The sequence below is a fragment of the Takifugu rubripes genome, chromosome 6, assembly GCF_901000725.2.
Source record: "Takifugu rubripes chromosome 6, fTakRub1.2, whole genome shotgun sequence".
Lineage (NCBI taxonomy): Eukaryota > Metazoa > Chordata > Actinopteri > Tetraodontiformes > Tetraodontidae > Takifugu > Takifugu rubripes.
The window spans coordinates 5897019-5916626 of NC_042290.1; the positions used below are offsets into that span (position 1 = coordinate 5897019).

A 19608-nucleotide genomic window follows, 5' to 3' on the forward strand; every position below is an offset into this window, starting at 1 on the left:
GTTGTATGTATTTTATTTTAATCAACTTTAGGTGCTTCCACATCTAGGAACAAAGATGGAGACCAAAAATGCTTAAACAATTTATTTATAAAAACGAAAAATTACAGAACAATGTAAATTAAACAGTTTTTTTGTTGCATCTTAATATGGTGTGTCATCTCGATATATATTTATATTATAATATTAGTAATAACACAGCATTGAAAGAGTTTGAACATCTTTGATCAAAGTAATTAACACAATTTGTCAAAACGGAATATAAACATTTGAGAATAACGCTGAAACATACGATATCCGAAAGGACTGGGTTTCTTCTCTTGAAAACATTTCGCCTTCTATCCAGAAGGCTTCTTCAGTTCTGGGGAGAGAGCTTGAAAATATATAGCCCCTGTGGACCATTTGCATGCTAATGATCTGGGTGGTCACCTGAGAGTCGTTAGCACTCTCTGGACTGCGCACTCAAGATCACTGAGGACAGAAACCTCACCATCAACGTCTACAGAAAACCTACACATACCGACCAGTACCTCCAGTTTGACTCTCACCACCCACTGGAACACAAGTTGGGAGTGATCAGAACTCTCCAACACCGGGCCAGAGAAATACCCACCACATCCCAAGGCAGAAAGAAGGAACAGGACCACATTAAGACAGCTCTCAAAACATGTGGCTACCCAGACTGGGCCTTCACCAAAACCTCAAGAAAGCAAGACCTCAGCAAAGGAGAGGAGGAGAAACACGACATACCGGTTCATTTCAAACCCAGCAACACTCTCAGACAGAGGCTGGTCCACCTGAAGGACAAGACACCAAGACCCAAACAAAGTAATGTTGTTTATGCTGTACAGTGCCAGGAGGAATGCAAGGAACTGTACATTGGTGAAACCAAACAACCTCTCCACAGAAGAATGGCACAACACAGACGTGCCACCTCTTCGGGTCAAGATTCAGCAGTCCACTTACACCTAAAGGAGAGTGGGCACTCCTTCGAGGACAGCCAAGTACGGATACTGGCCAGAGAAGACCGCTGGTTTGAAAGGGGGGTCAAGGAAACCATCCATGTCAAACTGGAAAAACCATCCTTAAACAGAGGTGGTGGCCTGAGGCACTTCCTGTCACCCACATACAATGCAGTCCTCCACTCCTTCCAACAGCAAAACAAACCTTCACACCATTCCAGGAGACCCAGTGACTCATCACCATGTGACCCAGCAGACAAAGGGGAGACACCTCAACAGAAACTAGATGAACGACCCGACCAACGACCCTGCTAACGACTCTCAGGTGACCACCCAGATCATTAGCATGTAAATGGTCCACAGGGGCTATATATTTTCAAGCTCTCTCCCCAGCGATTTCAGAGCTGAAGAAGCCTTCTGGATAGAAGGCGAAACGTTTTCAAGAGAAGAAACCCAGTCCAGTTGACAGAGAAAACTACCTTGGATACAATGACCTGGATGATTGAGAATCTACACAGACATCTCGATATCCGAAAGCGCCTGTGAACTTGTTTTTTATTTTACTCAAAATAATTAGTCAATAATATTATATAGTTCCATTTAAATATAATAGTTTATCATTATTTACAGTATATAATAATATTGTGTTATCGCGACTCAAGTCCGCTTTCCTTTAAAGTAACGAAACCTCCAAACCACCAGGTGGCGCCGCCGACCATAGAATTTCTTAAACACGTTTGCTAGGAATTAATATGATCAATACTATGCTTCCGGTGTTTTTTATGTGTCTATTCTGCGTAAACTACCTTAGAAAATGTACAAAAGGTCGATTCTAGTAAAGATCCTTTTTATTTTCTGCATTCCGATATTATCATTTGATAACACGCGACCATGAGTGCAACTTATCCAAAATTGCGAGTCACCATAATTCCCCCTGTACCTGAATGCAACAGCAGACCGACGGCGGCCTCTCGCGAGGAGCTTCCGGTGTCTGGGGAATGTTTGTCACTGCAGTCGCTTGCCTAGACAGGCGTTTGTCCAAAATGACGCTGCTAAACTCAACATTTTCATTCTTTAAACATCCCAAATAGTTTAAATTAAACCATTCTAAAGCCACTACTAGTAGGGAGGTCGCAGCTCTGTCGTAGTACCCGGCGAACACAGCGGGGAGACGGATCACTTCGCCACATGAAACGCAAAACCCGCATTCAGCGTGCGTGTGGGTGTTGTAAACACCATTGATGTGGTTGTTCCGACATCCCAGTCGGAAATAAGCAGCGACGACGCTGCGAGGAGGAGCATCCTCGACAGAAGAGGACGCACCGCAGAGCAGAGTCGACGCGGAGACGGACAGGAGCGAACATGTTCGAGAAGCGAGGAATCCCTTTTGTTCTGCTCGACGTAGTCTGCCTTGTTCTGGGTATGTATTTAAATCCCTTTCGCTGCTGACGCGGGCAGATTGATAGAACCCCCCACCATCGGCAGCGGTCAGCGTTACTGAGCCTCTTTAACGCACGACGATCAACACACTTTTACAAATTGATGATTCATTTTTTTTATCTGTTCAGATGCTAAAGTTCTTTTCGTCCTGACAAAGACTGTCTCTCCATTGTATGTAAATGAGAAACGCCTCGTTCAGTATTTTTTTTTTCTTCAAATGCGAGTTTTAATCCAGCAAAGTGGCTCCAATAATTAATGCGCTTTATTTAACTGTTTCCCTATTACATACGTTTTTGCCGTTGAAAAGCCAGTTGCACTATTTGGACCAAATGCCGCTTCAGTTGCTGCAGACAGATGTATGGCATCCATAGGATGACGTCATCGCCGGCCAGGGTTGTTCGGAACCGCAACACAAGTGGATTCTGACCCGTTTACCCACTGATCTTATATGTAAAGGGCCCACGATCTACCAGCAGGCAGAACCACCGTTGGGTTGATCCGGTGGTGGAGGTTCACGTTGAACCTCTGGGCTTTTGTGCCACTGCTGATTAAACCCGATCATCAATGATTCATAGGTTCAGGATGACTCTTAAAGCCGCAGCCGAGCCTGCACCGTCTGCAGGATCCTGCAGCGCGGCCTGAATGCAGTGATATTTAGCATGAGAGTCCTCTACAGAGCTGACCTGCTCACCAGCTGAAGTCTATGTTGCATGAGTTTGTACGACTGTTGACGATAACATCTTCTGTAGTCTATTTCCAGGAGTTGCATGCGAATGAACATACGGTGGGTTGAATTGGGCTTCAGCTGATACCAGCGCAGCTTTATAAATGTCATTCTTTTTTTAAGCGTTCATTGTGGGTGAGGTCTGGAGGATCTGTTTCAGATAGAAGATTCATCGCAGCAAACGCACTGGGGTGTGTTTTCATAACTGGCATTTCCAGCTGTTGTCACCCATCAGCCTGGGCCGGGGCAGCTGACGGCGCCGACAGCTGTGCCTGGAGCTGGTAAAAATAGTTTAAAAGGCAGTTGGACGAAAAAGAGTCTTTCCTCCACTTTACAATGGGACAAGCTGAGCGAGCAGCCCCAGAGATGACGGCCAACTTGGGACTGTCAGGACCTATTAGCTTTATCTTTATGACGCTTGCATGGAAGGACTTCGTAGCTGTGCTCGAACCAGGAAAGCCACCACGATGTAAACAGTCTTTAGTGTTGTGGGTGAGCGGTCACACTAACTTAAGGTCCAGCTCTCCTAGTTTTCAATTGAGTTTCTGTTTTGGTACTTTTGCCCACCTTTGACCTCTTCCTCCTCCCAATCTCTCCATCCACAGGGGGTCTGCCTCTGGCAGCCTTTAACCTGGGTAAGGTGCGCCCTTATCAGAGGGGCTTTTTCTGTAACGATGACAGCATCAAGTACCCCTTCCACCACAGCACCATCACCTCCACGGTGCTGTACACTGTAGGCTTCGCGCTGCCCATTAGCTGCGTAAGTAGGACTCTCGGCTCAGCTTTGGCACATAAACTGGGAAGCACAAGAGTAGCTGGCATGTTTCAGGGTGTGCCAGGACCTCCACACTGTCCGTTTCCTGGCACACCTACAAGGAAAGTAGCCATTATTGTTATCAGCTGCTCTTGTGCTTTTCCTGTCCAAATGTCTGCCAACACAGAGGCAGGAAAACTCCAGTAGATTTCCAGAGCTGAGACAATGCATTTGTAACTCATCATTATGGATTATATGTGAGATTAGCGCATGTTTATGGTTACTGTTAGAGTGAGCTCAGAGGAGGATGTCCACTTAAAAGCACCAATACAAATCAGATGAGACATGACTTTTACACTATTTAGGACTTCAAACACACCATAACCGGAGCCCAAGACCTCAACTCCAAAGTCACGAGTTGACCGAGCGCTCCCAAACATTTGGCTCTGATGAATCTGCTGTCTGTGTGTAATTAGTGTAACAGACATGCAGAGTGGCTTCTCTGTTCCTTGGAATAGCTTTTGGAACGGAGCGGGTGTTTTGAAGCTGTCCAGAGGCAAGGAAGTGCTGCTGGTGTGTGTGCACGTGTGAGCCCATGTGCCTCTCACTGGTGTCTGATCTCTCCAGGAAGTGGCCTGAAGGACCCCTAAAGGCTTTTTTTGTGTGTGTGGCGGGGGGGTGGGGGGGTGGATAACTCTTATTTGCAGTCCAGCGCTGATATAACGTGCATGTTTCTCCTGCTAATCCCTCCTGACTTTAACCAGCATCTCTATTTTGGCTTTTTAATGTGCTTGGTGGTTTGGAAGGACCTTCTGCAGACGCAGAGGTGCATTGTGGGTCGGGGATGCCAAGAGTTGACCTTGTAAACTGAAATCTCTTTTCTTTTTTTGTTTCTCTCGTTGCTTCTCTGCTAGCCGGACTCCCCTTTGCTATACTGAATGTGAAACACAGTCCTTTCCGCCGGGGCTTTTTCTGTAGCGATGATTCGATCAAGTACCCCTATAAAGAGGACACCATTTCCTATCAGTTGTTAGGAGGTGTCATGATACCCGCCACAATACTCACTGTAAGTGCACCTGTTTTGCTCTCTGCTCACAGCTTTGTTCTGAGACTCATGCCTGTTTGTATTCCTTTAACCACTGGCCCCACACACAGATAACCATGAGACTAACTCCTGCCACTGAGCTGTTTCTGATGAAGCCCCGTGATAAGTTATTGGCGTTTTCAGAAGATTAGAAATGAGATGATTATTTCTGCCTGTACGGGCTGCCTCAGCAGATTCTAGTCTGTTGAATCTGCCATCTTTATCACACCACTGCAGCCTTCGTTAGCAGTAGTTGTTCATTTACTCACTGGGAGCCATTAAAGATAGCAGGGAAAAAACAAGCGAGGCGTAAACACATGCAACCAAAACGGAGCTCGCATATTTCCTGGAGCTGACCGTGATCATGATAAAAGTGATCCGTTTTGTGAAAGATTCCGCTTTTCGCTGACTTAATGCACTGAGAGGAGGCAGTCAGGCTCTTTAATAGGAGAGGAGATAACGTGAGAGATGAAACGTGTTATTTGGGAGGTTAGTGGGCACAAGCAAACATTCAAGGTTCAAAAACCGAGACGTAATAGAAGCTAAAACAATTACGACAGGGCTTGTTTTAAGTGGACGTCTTCCTGTTGCAGCATTCTAGTCAGGAGGATTCAGAATATCTGTGTTCAGTTTCTTCCAGTAACAGCTTGATAACCATAGTTTGTGAGCCCATCCCTTTTAATTAATGGTTCGTTATGGTTGGCCTAACTCCTGCCTCCTTCCCCTCCTCTCCACAGATGATCTTTGGCGAGTGCCTTTCAGTTTATCTAGATCGCATCAAATCCAAATCCTCCTTCGGCAGCTATGTTGCCTCCGTTTACAAAGCCGTGGGCACCTTCCTGTTCGGGGCCGCCATGAGCCAGTCGCTGACCGACATCGCCAAGTACTCCATTGGCCGGCTCAGGCCGCACTTCCTGGACGTGTGCAAGCCCGACTGGAAGTCCATCAACTGTTCATTGGGGACGTATATTGAAGTCTTCACCTGCACCGGAGACGAGAGGATGAGCAAGGAGGGCAGGTGGGTGCTGCATCGCAGCGCTAGAGGGTCCTCGTGTGTTTCCTGAAGCTGCTGTGTGTGTTGAGGACGCAGCGCTGGCTAATAACTCGTTCAGGAGCGGCAGCAAAGAGGATCATTTTACTGTAACATGACTCCCGTAGGGCTCAGGTTATATTTAGAGATCTGTTGGTGTGTGTTGGGGACAGAGGCTGGGAATGAGACTGTAATAAAAAACAATGAGCATTTTTAGCTAATGATGTTTAAATTATTCTCAGTGACTGAATGGTGTGTTTTTGTAGGGTGTTTTCATATCATTCCATTCAAACGTAGTCTAGATTATATTGTCATTCCTGACCTTTCAAGCCCACACCCAAGCGAGGTGTGTTTGTGCTCGTGTTGAGCTGAGGTGTCCGCAGTCAAAACACAACCTAGTTACCATGAATAGAAGCTGCACATCCACCGAAATCACCCGTCCATCGCACCCAAGGTTCCCCGAGGGGCGTCAGCCGCCCGCTGTCCTCTGGGTTTAACAGATCCTGACGTTGTCATTCCTCTTCCTCGCAGGCTTTCCTTCTACTCCGGCCACTCCTCTTTCTCCATGTACTGCATGCTCTTCCTGGCCGTAAGTTCCATCACGCGGTGCATATTTACTACCAGTGGGTAATGACAGGCACACATTCTTCAGATTCAGGCAGTTGCTTGTCTTATTCTTCCAGTTTTTTTTATTAAAATTGAATGTAAATCAGAACTTTATAATAATAACCTCTTTAATCGGGTTTTATCGTTAGAGTGTATATTCAAATACACTGAATGTACAATGTTGGCAGCTTAAGTAATGAATCTGTTATTAGCCAGTTAGCTTAGCATTAACATTTTAGTACTGAGTTGGTTTCAGATTAGATCTGAAATCTGCATCACCGATGATTCAGCAGAGCTCGATCTGCTGCGCAGCTCAGGTTCTTGACAGATTGTAGAATAACACAAGACACAGGCCAAAGTCCTGGCATCAGTTTAGCTCCGTCTCCCTCCGGAAGAACACGGCTATAGCGTAAACAAGTGTGACAGGAAATGGCTCCAGATAAGGCAGCCATGTTGGATGTCTGGATTCACCTCAACTGTGTTGTGAGTCTAAACACAACTGTCCTCCTCAGCTCTACCTGCAGGCCCGTCTAAAGGCCCCATGGGCTCGGCTCTTCAGGCCCACAATCCAGTTTTTCTTGATCGCCGCGTCAGTTTACACAGGATTGTCCAGGGTGTCGGATTATAAACACCACTGGAGCGACGTGCTGATGGGGCTCCTGCAGGGGGCCCTCATGGCCCTGCTGGTGGTAAATCCCTTCAAGCTTCTGTTGCACTTCAGCGGCACCAGAAGAAATTGAGCGACGATTCTAAACTCTTGCCTTTTCCCACTCGTCCTGCAGGTTTTCTTCGTGTCTGACTTTTTCAAGCCACGCGTAGACCTCTGCAAAAAGGTGGACATCCCACACACCAGCCTGCAGGAGACTCCCACCAACGGAAACCACTTTGAGTCCCAGTTAAGCTAATGGAAAGGTGGACGACCTCTGCGCCCCTCTGGCCTTCCACCCCACGGTTCCCTGCATGGACAGAGTAAGGAAGCTCCTGGATGACCCTGCACCCCTGTGCTGCTTATGGAAGCTCCACCTCAGGCTGATTGATTAGGATTTTCTTTTTAAATGTAATTTACCGTCTCTGTCCCTCGCCTGTCATCCCGGACTGAGGCAGATGTAAGATAGGAGTGATGCGTTCACGTCTACTGAGGCAGCGGGAAGTCTTAACCGCATGGGGCCGGGGGGGTGGGGGGGATCAGAGGGTTGGAAACCTGTGAATGTAACCTTGCTTTGTGCTTTTGGCCCCTGACCTGGGGTTAGCCGCTCATTGTGATTTAGGGCCAGTTTTTAGTTCTCTGCTGCCTTAAGTCCAGTTTTAACTTCAGGGCTATTTATAAAGAGGAATGTTTGCTTCACGCTCACGAACCGCTGACTCCAGGTCAGCGCCGTCCGACTCTGGTGCTCAGGGGAAGCGTGTTAAAGAGCAGGCGGTCAGTTTACGTCTCGTGTTGCCTTTGCTGGATGCCTGCTGCTGCTCCCTGTGTGTATATACCACTATAAACAGAGCAACTTTGTATAATCTGTACGTACAAAACAAATCACCAGACTTTTATTAAAAGCAACTATGTACAAATGTCTCCTCTAAAACAAGCCATTTTACTTGTTAACAAACACGATGTCATGCGTGTCGTAAGACTAAGGCAGGAACATCTTCAGATGACACCACTGTTGTAATGGAAAATAAAAACGTTCAGTTTTTCTGACCACAACATGGTTTTGCGTTCTTTAAACGATACTGATTTAAATAACCAGTCGAAGGTCTACAGGTAGAGGCTGGCAGCAAATACGATGTCTCTCTTGATTTTGGTAATTCCTGGAAGACACAGAAACGGACAGAAATCTGCTTTAGTAACATGTTATTACACCTGCAACGAGTATATTTAATCTACATTTGAATTATAGACTGCTGATGCATGTTGACAAAAAAAATGAATTACTGGAGATGGATAATCTGGAATAGAGGCCAAGAAACTTCAGTGAGTTAACGTGACACATTTGTTCCAACTTTAAGATGACTAAACTGATCAAACGTGTCACAGGTGAGGTCATCTGGATTCTGGAACTCACTGATTGAGCAACTTTGGACTCTGATGCAACCTGATTTCAGAATGAAGGCTTTTATCAGAGCGGCTCCAAACACCAGGAGAGTCTGGGGCGCTGCCAAACCCCCACAGACCTCAGAACACGCACCCTTCCTGTTACAGGCAGCTGTGAGGGATTGATGTCTAAAACTGGACCTGGGAACATCTGGACCACTCCTAATCTCGTCCTCTTATTAACCAGACCGTGCGGCGCCAGGTGTTTGATTTATCGTCCAACGAGCATCCAAACGTGAGGCTCTGAATGTTCGCACCTTCGGCAAACTTGTTCTCCAGCTCCGTGTTGCCAATGGCCTTTGCTGCAGAGCACATCTGTCGCAGCACCTCCTCCAGACGGCGCATGCAGCGGATGATGCTCCCTGCAGGACACACACACACACACACACGCTTTAATATCTGTGTGTTTAGTCTGAAAAAACGTTCTAACAACAGCAGATTCGGATCAAAACCTCTCTCCCTCCCCTTCAACCCTCCCACCTGCGAAACTTAAACTTATCTTTTGAAACAGAAATGACCATATCTATGTATGTTTTCAGGAATTCCGAAAACTCCCTTTAGTTTTACAACTCTGACCTCGCAGTTATGCCAAGACGTCAGTTTTTAAACAATGAGGTCACTGCTGGGAGTCGTAGATAAACATAATCTCGGCTGAAGGTTTAAACAATCTGAACAAACTTTTAGCCAGGAGCTTTGAAAACACTGTGACGGCCCGCCCATGTGTTTTGTTTTGTTTACCCAGAGACTGGGTGGGTCGTCAGTGAGACTGGTTTCACCTGCGAGCTGGGAGGAGCCAGTTTGTTACAACTTTGAGCCAAGTCGTAACAACACCTTAAAAGCATAAAATCTTAACATTAAATCTAAAATAGCGGTAGAAATTTAACCACACAGACTTCTGACGACCAAAGATTGCCCGTTAAATCTGTTATTCGATGGATGACTGATCTTTTCCCCCCCATTTGTCAGTTCAGATTCCCTCTCCGAGCGTTCCCGTCGTAGATCCTCTTCAGCACAAACACGAGAGATCGTAATCGTAAAAATGATACAACAGGGAATCTGAAATTTGGGAACTGAAACACACGGATGGCAACAAACAGAAGCTGCTGGAAAGTCGTTTCCAGGCAGTCGTTTCCAGCTCTGCCAGCATTTCCTGCTAAGCTAACGACCGCCGAGGGGATCGAGGGCTCCGGCTTCCTGTCTACCTTCGAAAACATCCGTCATCTTGCAGATCTGTGCGAACGTGGAGCCGTTGGCCCAGGCGTAAACCACGTCCATCAGGTGAGGCTTGAACTGGTTCAAATACGTCTCCTCGTCCACGTCCAGCTTGGCGTCTGCAGAGACTTTGGCGATGCGCTTCGCACACTCCTGGATACAACAAAGGAGGACGGAGTTCCTGTTTAGACAAGTCTGAGGACGACCGCTCGGCTCTGTGGTCAAACCGTCTCACCTGCATCTGCCTCAAAGGTGCAGCCAGTTGTTCCGTCAGTTTCGGCATCTCGCTGGCCTGGGGGGGGGGCACAAAAATAAAGATGACGTGTGCCCGCAGCAGCTGAGTAAAGGGCAGCTGTGATTCATTTCCAGAATAAGAAAAGAAGCGTGTTAACCATGGACAAACATGTCCACCTCAGGGGTCCTATTGATGGCCATCGATGGGACTGGGAGGACTGGGATCGGCTGTTTATGTGGCCATTCAGAGAGGCCTGGGTTTGTTTGGAGGGTTACGAGGGGGTTTCTGCTCCTTTGCTCTTACGTTTTCCTGGAAGACGAAGCAGGACAGCAGGGCGGTGGCCTGCTCCACCGTCAGGTCGTTGAAGAGGCCGTTGAAAATCATCTCCGTCAGCAGGAGCTCGTCGCCGCTAGAGACACGGATGCAGGACGTCAGCGACTGATAAAGCAGCCCTTACAGTTCAGACTCAATAACCGGGCTGTGCGGTTCCCCTCTACCTGCTGATTTCACAGGCCACCCGTCCTTTCATCTCGATGACGTCGGAGGGGCTGGCGAATCCCAGACGCCTCAGGACCCTCTTCCTGCACTTGAGCTGGTCCATCTGCAGGACGGTTTGAGCCTTCTTCAGCTCCCTCTTGGATGCCCGAATATCTGCTCCGATCTGAACACGCAAGCACAGAAATCCTTACAGGCAACAGCAGCAGGGATACAGTGGAATATTCCCTTTATTTACCAGCAGATTAGAAGGGATCTAATCTACTTTACCCTTTAACCACCACCACAAGGACTGAATGTGTTTGGAGGAGCGAGGGGAGGTGCACACAGACACACACGCTTAAAACGAGATGAACATAAAGTCAGGGAGAGAAATGAGATTAAGGATTACAGTTGTGGAAAAGGGATTGGAGAAATGCAAACAGGAGCAGGTTAATCAAGAGAGGCGATTACACAGTTACACAGTCAGACTTTATAAAAGACGGGTGGAGCGAGGGAGCCACTGAAGCGTCCCGCATCAATCACACTGCCCTTTAATCCCACAGCAGGTTCAACCAAACACTCCTCAGTCGTTCCGCGAGGCTGCTGACGTGTGTTTGGAGGGTGCTGCACCTTCAGAAGTGGGTTGTTCTGACACCTGTTTCTTTTGTATTTGTGCCTGACAACGTCACAGGACGTGCGTTTCATGTTTGGGGTCCAACATAATGTAACAGAGCCAGGAGGGAGGTTTCCTTGCTGCTGTGGTTCAATGTTTTTCTGTTATCTGACCTACAGCTGAGCGTGGCGTCTTAAACGCCCAAAATAATTTACGACCCTTCTTCCTGTATTTGTTTAATTATAAGGCCAAAGGCAGGAAAAGATAAGCGAAGGTCACTGATTGCAATCTAACAAATGTGGGAGCAACAGAGATTTAAAAAGGCCCGCCTGAGCTTTTTTAATCTTTGTTTTTAGGTCTATAATGCTGTAATGTGACCTTTAGCAGGGTTTTGATTCTCACCAGCGCTTTCTTCTCACAGAGAGCATAGACAGATTCCAGGTTGGGGTCGCTGTGCAGGGGGTGCGAGTACATGCGGTGCTCAAAGGCCTCCACCTTCTGGATGATTTTCTTCAGGGCCTGGTCTTTGATGCCCATGTCGTCCACGGGGTCCAGCAGGGGAATCCCGTCTGGGAAACGTTTCTGCACCTCCTGTAGTCAAAGAGCAGCTCCGTTGACTGATCTCGGATCAGTTGTGTGCATTTTAAATGGGCGCCATGGTGATACCTGGATAGACTTGAGCATCAGCTGCCGGTTGTCCAGAGGCTTCAAGTCTTTAGGGATGTAAAGGCGAACCGAGCTGAGGGCGCTCAGGAGTTGCACCATCACCGGGACAACCTGGAGAAACAAGTCACGTTGCAGAGACCTGCCGTGCCGTGCTGTGTGTGTTTGTGTGTGAGACAACTTGGTTTCCGTGTGTTCTCTCTACCCACCTGCATCTCTCCCACCTCTCCCGGGGCGGCGGGTTTCGCCGCCTCGGTCGCAGAGTCTTTGACGCTCTCCTTACTGCAGTGGAGCAGAACCTCCACCACGTACAGCGGCTCCGCGTCGGTGCTGCTCTGAACGGGGAAACACACACGGTCACACGCTCCTCAAACGGAGTGACGTGTCTTTACACCAAAAATCCCCACTGACCTTCACGTTAGTCTTCTTGTTGAAGTTGACGACGACCCCCCAGCCGAAGTCGGCGTCTTCATTCTTCACCTGTGGCGAAAAAACGCGCGGAGCCGTGAGAACTGGAGTAGCGAGCGGGCGATAAAAGGGCGAGTGCGAGCGGCTCTACCTTCACAAGGCGCCCTGGCTGCAGGAAGGGCAGACAATACTTGGGCCTGTGGATGAACTCCTGGATCTCTTTACCGAGTTTGGCCAACTGCTGTCGGATTTTAAAGTAGGTGACCACGCTCTCCTGGTTGGGAATCTCAATGGTGTGGTATTGCTCTTCGTACTTCTTTATTTCTGCAGGCGCCAAAATCAGCCGTGTGGGTTCAAAATAAATTAATAGGAATGCTGACACAGCGAATGTGCGCATGCACTTACTCTCCACCACGCCGGGCAGGGCCCTGTAGTGCTGAAACTGATAGAAGGACTTCTCCAGCATGTACTCGGGGTTGATCTCTTCGACTCGCAGCAGGTTGAGCACCATGTTGTAGGTGAGGTGAAACGCGCTGTTTAAAGGATCGGCCGAGCCCTGAGCAGCGCGGGACAGCGGTTTTAGACGGTTACACTCGGGACTTTCACATTAAAATGCATGAAATGATCAAAAGTTCCGTTTATGTGACAGCTGCAAATGCACGGGTGAAGCATTTCACATGAATCAAAATTTGCAAACACCACCGGGGGGAGTGGTTTAAATTGGCATCACGGAGGCGCCAGTGCTGAACGGTCCGTCTGATCAGACTCTGGCAGGTCGTTACCTCAGGCACAGAAAAGTGAAACAACCCTGCTGCCGTCTCTTTCAACGTACCTTGAGCAACTGCTTTCCCACAGCTGGACTCATCTTCTCATCCACCATAAAGATAACAATGCCCCTGTCGTCCATTCCTCTCCTCCCAGCTCGCCCGGACATCTGGATGTATTCGCCTGACGTGATCTAGGTCATGGCGAGCAAAGAGCGATAGCACAAAAGAGGTGGAAGATAACGTACGCATCGGTTATTTGTCTAACAAGCAGGCGGGGAAGATCTGGCTGAGATCCGAACAATGACGGTGTCTTGTGAGGGAGACGGAGCCGTTTCCACATGGCTGGGATTACACCCGTCTCTCAACAACAATCCCAGCAATAAAAACACTCAAAACAACAGATCACATTCAAACTGATCCGACATTTGTTTCAGACGGCTCTTGATTCAAAACACTACATTGAAGGAATGAGTTTTGTGTGTGTTAAATGTGCCTGCGTGGAGCTTTGGCACAACTCACACACCAGATGTACCAGATGAACTTCTTGTGGAGGACTGCATGTGTGGGGTGCAGATCCATGCATGTGTGGTGTAGACGGAGGTGTTTTTTAGTTTGACGTCGGTTCCACGCGCGGCCCCCCGCCTCATGTAAACAATACGTGGCTGTTTATGTGGCGCTGCGAGCAGCAGGACTTTCAGGACCTTACAAGGCCTCAGAGCAGCAGCTCCATGCTGCAGACCTGGACAGCACGGTTTACAGAGGCCTGTTGGCTGATCGTCCAAAAAAGGGACGTTGTTTGAAAAATGCAACATGTGGAAAGACGTGAAATGTGCGAGAGTGTGTGTGTGTGTGTGTGTGCATAAACGTGTGTTCTTACAAAGCGGTGACTCTTGCCATCAAACTTGCGAGCGCTGGTGAAGAGCACAGTGCGGGCTGGCATGTTGATGCCCATGGCGAAGGTCTCGGTAGCAAATAAAGCCTGGGAGGAGAGCAACAACACGATTGGTCCACCTTTCACCTCCAAACACGTCAACAGAGTGAGGCTGAGATCGTAGCATTAGCACCTTTAGCAGGCCTTCGGAGAAAAGGATCTCTATGGTCTCCTTCAGGATGGGCAGCAAACCTCCGTGATGGATCCCAATCCCCCTCTTCAGGAGCGGCAGCACGTGCTCCACCTGACGATCACATACGACATGTAAATAAGAGCAGGCTTCCTCGGAGGAATAGACGCGTCGGGACAGAAGAGTGGAGAAAAATGGAAAAGTGATTAACAGTTGGACGGCGTTGTAACCTCGACTGTATCTGTCAACCAATGATTACATCAGTGCAGCTGGTTCTCATAATGTGACTCAGCAGAAACGGAGAACAACAGGAGGAGTGTTGGAGTCTGCTGACACCACTATTTACATTTATTTACTGCAGCAATTTGCATCTTTGCCGAGCACAAAAACTTATGAGAGTGGGGGTTTGAAAAGCTCTCCTCACCTGAGGGAGTTTCTTATCTTCATCAGAGAGACAGTCCACTGCGTTGTTGAACACCTCCTCCACCAAACGCTTCTCATCATCTGCAAACATTGTGAAACTTAAAAAGTTTAACCTGAAAAATAAAAGCGGCGCCACATTTCCAATCCACACTTTAATATAATACTGTGCTGGCAAATTACTCCTGTCGTCTTCCAAGTGGAAACTTATTCACTGGTCTTTCTTTACTCTATTCTGGGAAATATTCTCTCTTTTGGGCCTGCTTCAGTCAGAATCTTGGACTTCCTCAAAGTCTGATTATTCAAATGCTTCAGTGTCCAACTTGAACAACAAAGCAGCTCCACTAACAACACAGAAACCCTGACAAGCAGTCAGCCCAACTCCACGCCGCCAGTCTGACAGCCAAATACAAAAAAAAAAAACACATACCACCCAGCCAGCACCACACACACACACTCACACACACACAATTCACTAAAGGAAAAGAAAAAAACCCAAAACATTCATTTACACTAAAATTGCCCTCGGCCGATTTGGTCATCAAATGTGACGTGTAGGTAAATCTTTACATATCAAACACAGAAACCCTACTGGAAGACAAAAGCCAAAAATGATACCGTCTGAGTGGAACCATGTCATGAGAGCGGACTGCCGGGCGGCAATTGCATTGTCACTTCTAATTGTGTCTACTGTACACCTGGATGACAACCGGCGGTACCTTTTGTTGCCAACTGGGACCATCAAGCTCAACAAATGTGGTTTAACCAGATTAAAAATGTAATTTCATCATGGAGGTGTTGCAGCATTCATAACACTCCTGCTCATTCGAAATGTTGATGTAATGGTGGAGAGCAGGACTGAACAGCCCATCATAAAGAAGCAACCTCAGTGGACCACACCAACAGATTTCATCCATTTGGGGTAAAAAGAAATGAGAAAAACAACAACTCGGTGACAAAGAGACAGTCCTTCAGTTGGTCTCTGTGCTCAGCACCAGCTGGTCCTCAAGCTCCGACACGTGTGAGTGTCACAGCCAGAGAGAACATGGACAGAGGAAGAGAAGAGGAAGTGAGGGAGGAGTCCTGTTGAGAACGAGGGGAAGAGCGTACGACTGGCCTCACACAATTCCAGGACAGCAACAGCTTACACGCACATACTGAAGGAACACTGATTTCACAAAGTGATTGTGAAAATTAAAGCTCACAGAGCTGATGTCAGGAAAACACAGGAAAATACAAGCAAGAAACGTAGCGCAAATTTTCTTCCATCCAATTTCTTTTTCTCCTCATTAGAAGAGACCGGAGACTCTGACTACTGGATTATTACAGTGTTCTTTTACCAGCATGCTAAATTTAAGGAAATCTAAACACTTTCCATGGCAGAAAACTCAAATTTACCGTAACAAATTAGCATGGGCTGAGATATTTTCCATTTCTTTTAACGCAATATTGATGAAATAAGCAGCACTGAAAGAGAAAAATCTTTTCACTGTTGAACATGAAAACCATTTTTCTATTTAAGAAATAAACCCAACAAAGTAGAATTAAGGAGGAAAAAGTTTGTCAAGTGAGTTATCACACGGTTTCTATCACTGGTGGAGGACAGCCAATATCAATTTACTGATGGATGATGTTCATTCTGCTCATAATGCAACTTCCAGCCAGCATGTGTGCAGAGAGAGTCAGCCGAATTAATGACGCAGGAAAATGGAGCCGTTCAGCTGTGGCTGCCAGCAATTTAACATATTGGTGAAACATTTCTCTTGCCTCATTTCTCCTCCCTCTTCCAACTCTTAATGCAACTGTTTGTGCAAAGACTCTTTGCTGGCCAACACCTAAGAATTGACAAGTGTGCACACTGTTAATGGAAACTCTCTCAATGCACTGCATATACAGCAATTAAAATGATTACGTTTTCTAGAAAGGTCAAAACTTCATTTTCTGTGATTAAGCATGTTGGCATCATTTTAATACATAAAAGAAAATAATTATTTTGCTAGAAAATGATAATCATTCTGATACAAGTATAATTGGAAATGCAAATCTAAGCTCACATTTGAATGCTTATTTCCCTTGACTGACAGTACAAACCCACATGAGAGTTCATTTTTGCACAAAAACACTTCAGAGATCACTTCAGGCTAACTCACATGACCTGTGTGCCAAAGGTGAAGTGAACAGAAGACACACATGACGTTAAACAAGACCAGTTATTTGCATACATGACTGATGTGTGTTTGCAGATTTACATACCTTTGTTAAAATCTAATTTGGCCACCTGTAGAGCATAGGCTTCACATTCTTTCTTGCTGAAGCTGAAGATGATAACTGGCTGGAAATTCCTCTCCATGATCATCTTTACGATCTTGAACACGCTAGATGGGCCTGAGGAGCAAACAGCACCATGTATTTTGTAAATTTTCTGAAGACGTTTTACGACAATTTATCATTTAACAACAGACACAAACCTTTAGTGCCTCCTTTCCGCCCTCTGGGGTCCCACTTCCCACCTCCGCTGGCTCCCCCAGAATCTCCGGCATCTCTAAGTACCTGCATGGCTGTGTTAAAATTGTCCTCTCTGAAATCTCCCTAAAAAAATAAAATAAAATAAAAAACATAGATGAACAATTACCTTAATAATAAACATATCTACAATATGTATATTCTAGTAGGTATATACATAAAATAGAAACATTATCTATGTCCATACACTTTTTTTTCTCTTACATTCTCATCAACAACCAAGTGGAGTCCGTCGCCCCCTGCTGGGAATATGTAGTGTTGCAGTGGTGTGGGACGGTAGTCGGTGTAGACGACATGGCACGGCTACAAAAAGAATAAATGTAAAAGTTCTGTTGTAATGAACCAAGAAGGATGATCTTTTTTTGCCGGGCTGACAGTTTTTTTGCATATATGAGGAGAGAAAAGTGGTTAATTTAAAAGCACCCCACCTGTTTATGAAGGTGACAAATCCACTCAGCGAACTGCCTGGCGTTGGGGATAGTGGCTGACAGGAAAACGTAATGCACATTATCAGGAAGAAGAATGATGGTCTCCTCCCATACAACGCCTCTCTCTGAAATTAGTCACAGAACGCGGTGCAATTTGTTACAATCAATGTTGTATATTCTCCCAAGACTGTTCCAAAACTCCCTGCAGGTTTCTCCGTTATTGTTTCTGCACACACCTGCATCTCTCATGTAATGGATTTCATCAAAGATGACCCATGCCACCTCCCTCATGATTTCAGAGCCTCGGTACAGCATACTCCTCAGGATCTGGGAGCAAAATCAGCTTAATATCAGAAAAAAAAAAAAAAGAGTGCGTTGCCCAAGCTGGGAGAAATTTACAGTCTGCTCTTTCATTGAACAAAATATCCCACCTCTGTTGTCATGACAAGGCAGGAGGCAGTGGGGTTGATGGTGACGTCACCAGTCATCAGCCCCACGTCTTGGAATTCCTCATACATCTCCCTGTATTTCTGGTTGGAGAGGGCCTTGATGGGACTGGTGAAAATCACTCTCTGTTTCTCTCTGAGTGCTAATGCAATGGCATACCTGTGTGGAGGAGACAAGCATCAAGGCTTTATCAGGTCAACGGGTTTCTTAAATGGAGGGATAGGTGCGGTATAGACACTCACTCAGCACACACGGTTTTGCCAGCAGAAGTGTGCGCAGACACAAGGACAGACTCATTGTTATCAATACACAAAATGGCCTCCCGCTGGAAAGGGTCGAGAATAAACGGATATTCCTGCAAATCAAATAAGACAGGTTAGTACAAAAGAGTTTGCAGTCCTCCTCTTTTTAAAAAAAATTAACACAAGAAAATATCTGGATAATGTACCTTGGCTGCCTTCCCCACTCGTGGTTTTAGTGGTTTATACTGGTCGTTGACAGGAAGAGCAACCTTGAAAGGAAAAACAGACATTTTAATAATCCAGTTTTGAATTATAGATCAGGACAAAAACATGATGTGATTCATCTGGCACAGCATTTTAAATTAAGGGATGAGGTTTTGAAGGAGTATTATTCAGTGACACAGAGTGCCTGAGAGCGTGATTTAATACCTCGTGAGTGCAGCCTTCCACAGTTTCCACTGGTTCCACCTTCACTTGGGGCATAAATTCTGCAAGACTGAAGTGAAATGTGAGTCACACAGCAGCATCAAAGCATCATCACAACGCCCTCGAAATAAATGACAAAAATCACAAACACCTGTCCAAAATAGTACTAGCCTTGGCAATTAATATCATAAGCGATGTTATAACTTGCATGGGGTGATATAAATTACTGAGGAGCTTTTGAAATTGGGTATTATTTTGAGTGGTATATTATATCCAACCACATAACCACTGTCATGTTTGTAGTCAGAAAACCAAAAGCAGAGAAATAAAGATGTATTCTTACAAAACTATGGGTACATATATTTAGTTTGGCACATTGGACATACATTCCATACCACTGGGAAACAATGGATTCATACAGCATTTAGTGGTGTAAAATCAAAGTTACTTTAGCCACAAATAAGACATAGCCCTTACTTAAGTTCATTGGCTGATATAAGCTGAGACTTTTTCGCAAACACCTCCTCTCCACCATCACTGTCTGCCTTCCTCTTGCCTCGGAGAGACGGACCAGGGTCCACGTCAGGTCCATCTTTACCAACAGCTTTCCTGGAAAGGGGAGAATATACCGGTACAGTCCTCAGACAACCCAAAGAAAGATAGCGCATCAAAGAATGACAAGGTGTCAGTCTATACCGCGAACATTAGGTGCAGCAAAGTCAAACGTGAATTAGCTAATTGGCCGATCAGTGAGCGTTTCTAAGGCACGAACAACCATGTTACTTTCGAGTTCCGTCAGACAAACACTGATCATTTTAGTTCCGAATACCAAATATAAATGACTTTTCACAACCTCAACTTACCCGATATCTGTTGTTAAGGAAGCGGGGACGTTTTTACCCGTAGACGTTTGTTCATCATCGTCAAACACGCTGAACAAATTATCTCCAAAGGCGTCCGCCATGACGGTTAGTGGCACACTTCCCACAATACAACACGAGGC

At 46.3% G+C, this 19608-nt stretch overlaps 2 protein-coding genes across 3 annotated transcripts; one reads left to right on the forward strand and one right to left on the reverse strand.

The window, feature by feature from the left end:
* Positions 1-1909: 1909 nt before the first annotated feature.
* Positions 1910-8293, forward strand: plpp1a (phospholipid phosphatase 1a). 2 transcript variants are annotated; one of them, XM_011604608.2, is made up of 6 exons: positions 1910-2379; positions 4792-4943; positions 5699-5979; positions 6523-6580; positions 7110-7286; positions 7380-8293. In XM_011604608.2, exons 1-6 carry the CDS (start codon positions 2322-2324, stop codon positions 7500-7502), a joined length of 849 nt encoding a protein of 282 aa, XP_011602910.1. In that variant the 5' UTR covers positions 1910-2321; the 3' UTR covers positions 7503-8293. The 2 variants fall into 2 exon arrangements, with proteins under 2 accessions (XP_011602910.1, XP_003965275.1); XM_003965226.3 differs by lacking the exon at positions 4792-4943 and adding an exon at positions 3729-3883 and having other exon boundaries at positions 1911-2379.
* Positions 8115-19569, reverse strand: mtrex (Mtr4 exosome RNA helicase). Its single transcript, XM_003965185.3, has 27 exons — positions 19469-19569; positions 19083-19214; positions 18609-18675; positions 18386-18448; positions 18180-18292; positions 17922-18096; positions 17727-17817; positions 17491-17615; positions 17267-17365; positions 17008-17128; positions 16793-16924; positions 14544-14623; positions 14123-14233; positions 13936-14037; positions 13124-13249; positions 12697-12847; positions 12443-12615; positions 12295-12363; positions 12093-12218; positions 11887-11997; positions 11623-11811; positions 10628-10791; positions 10434-10539; positions 10131-10187; positions 9886-10048; positions 8941-9045; positions 8115-8400 (listed from the first exon to the last, which is right to left on the reverse strand). Exons 1-27 carry the CDS (start codon positions 19567-19569, stop codon positions 8348-8350), a joined length of 3105 nt encoding a protein of 1034 aa, XP_003965234.2. The 3' UTR covers positions 8115-8347.
* Positions 19570-19608: the final 39 nt, after the last annotated feature.

What these genes read in the sequence shown, in the direction of transcription:
- mtrex (XM_003965185.3), bottom strand. Translation starts at nt 19,569, where the DNA reads ATGGCGGACGCCTTTGGAGATAATTTGTTCAGCGTGTTTGACGATGAT. An exon ending in GAGTGGGGAAGGCAGCCAAG is followed by an intron (nt 18,293 to 18,385) that starts GTACATTATCCA and finishes TTTGATTTGCAG; the next exon opens with GAATATCCGTTTATTCTCGA. An exon ending in AGCCAGGGCGCCTTGTGAAG is followed by an intron (nt 12,364 to 12,442) that starts GTAGAGCCGCTC and finishes TTTTCGCCACAG; the next exon opens with GTGAAGAATGAAGACGCCGA.
- plpp1a (XM_003965226.3), top strand. Translation starts at nt 2,322, where the DNA reads ATGTTCGAGAAGCGAGGAATCCCTTTTGTTCTGCTCGACGTAGTCTGC. An exon ending in TCGCGCTGCCCATTAGCTGC is followed by an intron (nt 3,884 to 5,698) that starts GTAAGTAGGACT and finishes TCCTCTCCACAG; the next exon opens with ATGATCTTTGGCGAGTGCCT. An exon ending in AGGATGAGCAAGGAGGGCAG is followed by an intron (nt 5,980 to 6,522) that starts GTGGGTGCTGCA and finishes TCTTCCTCGCAG; the next exon opens with GCTTTCCTTCTACTCCGGCC.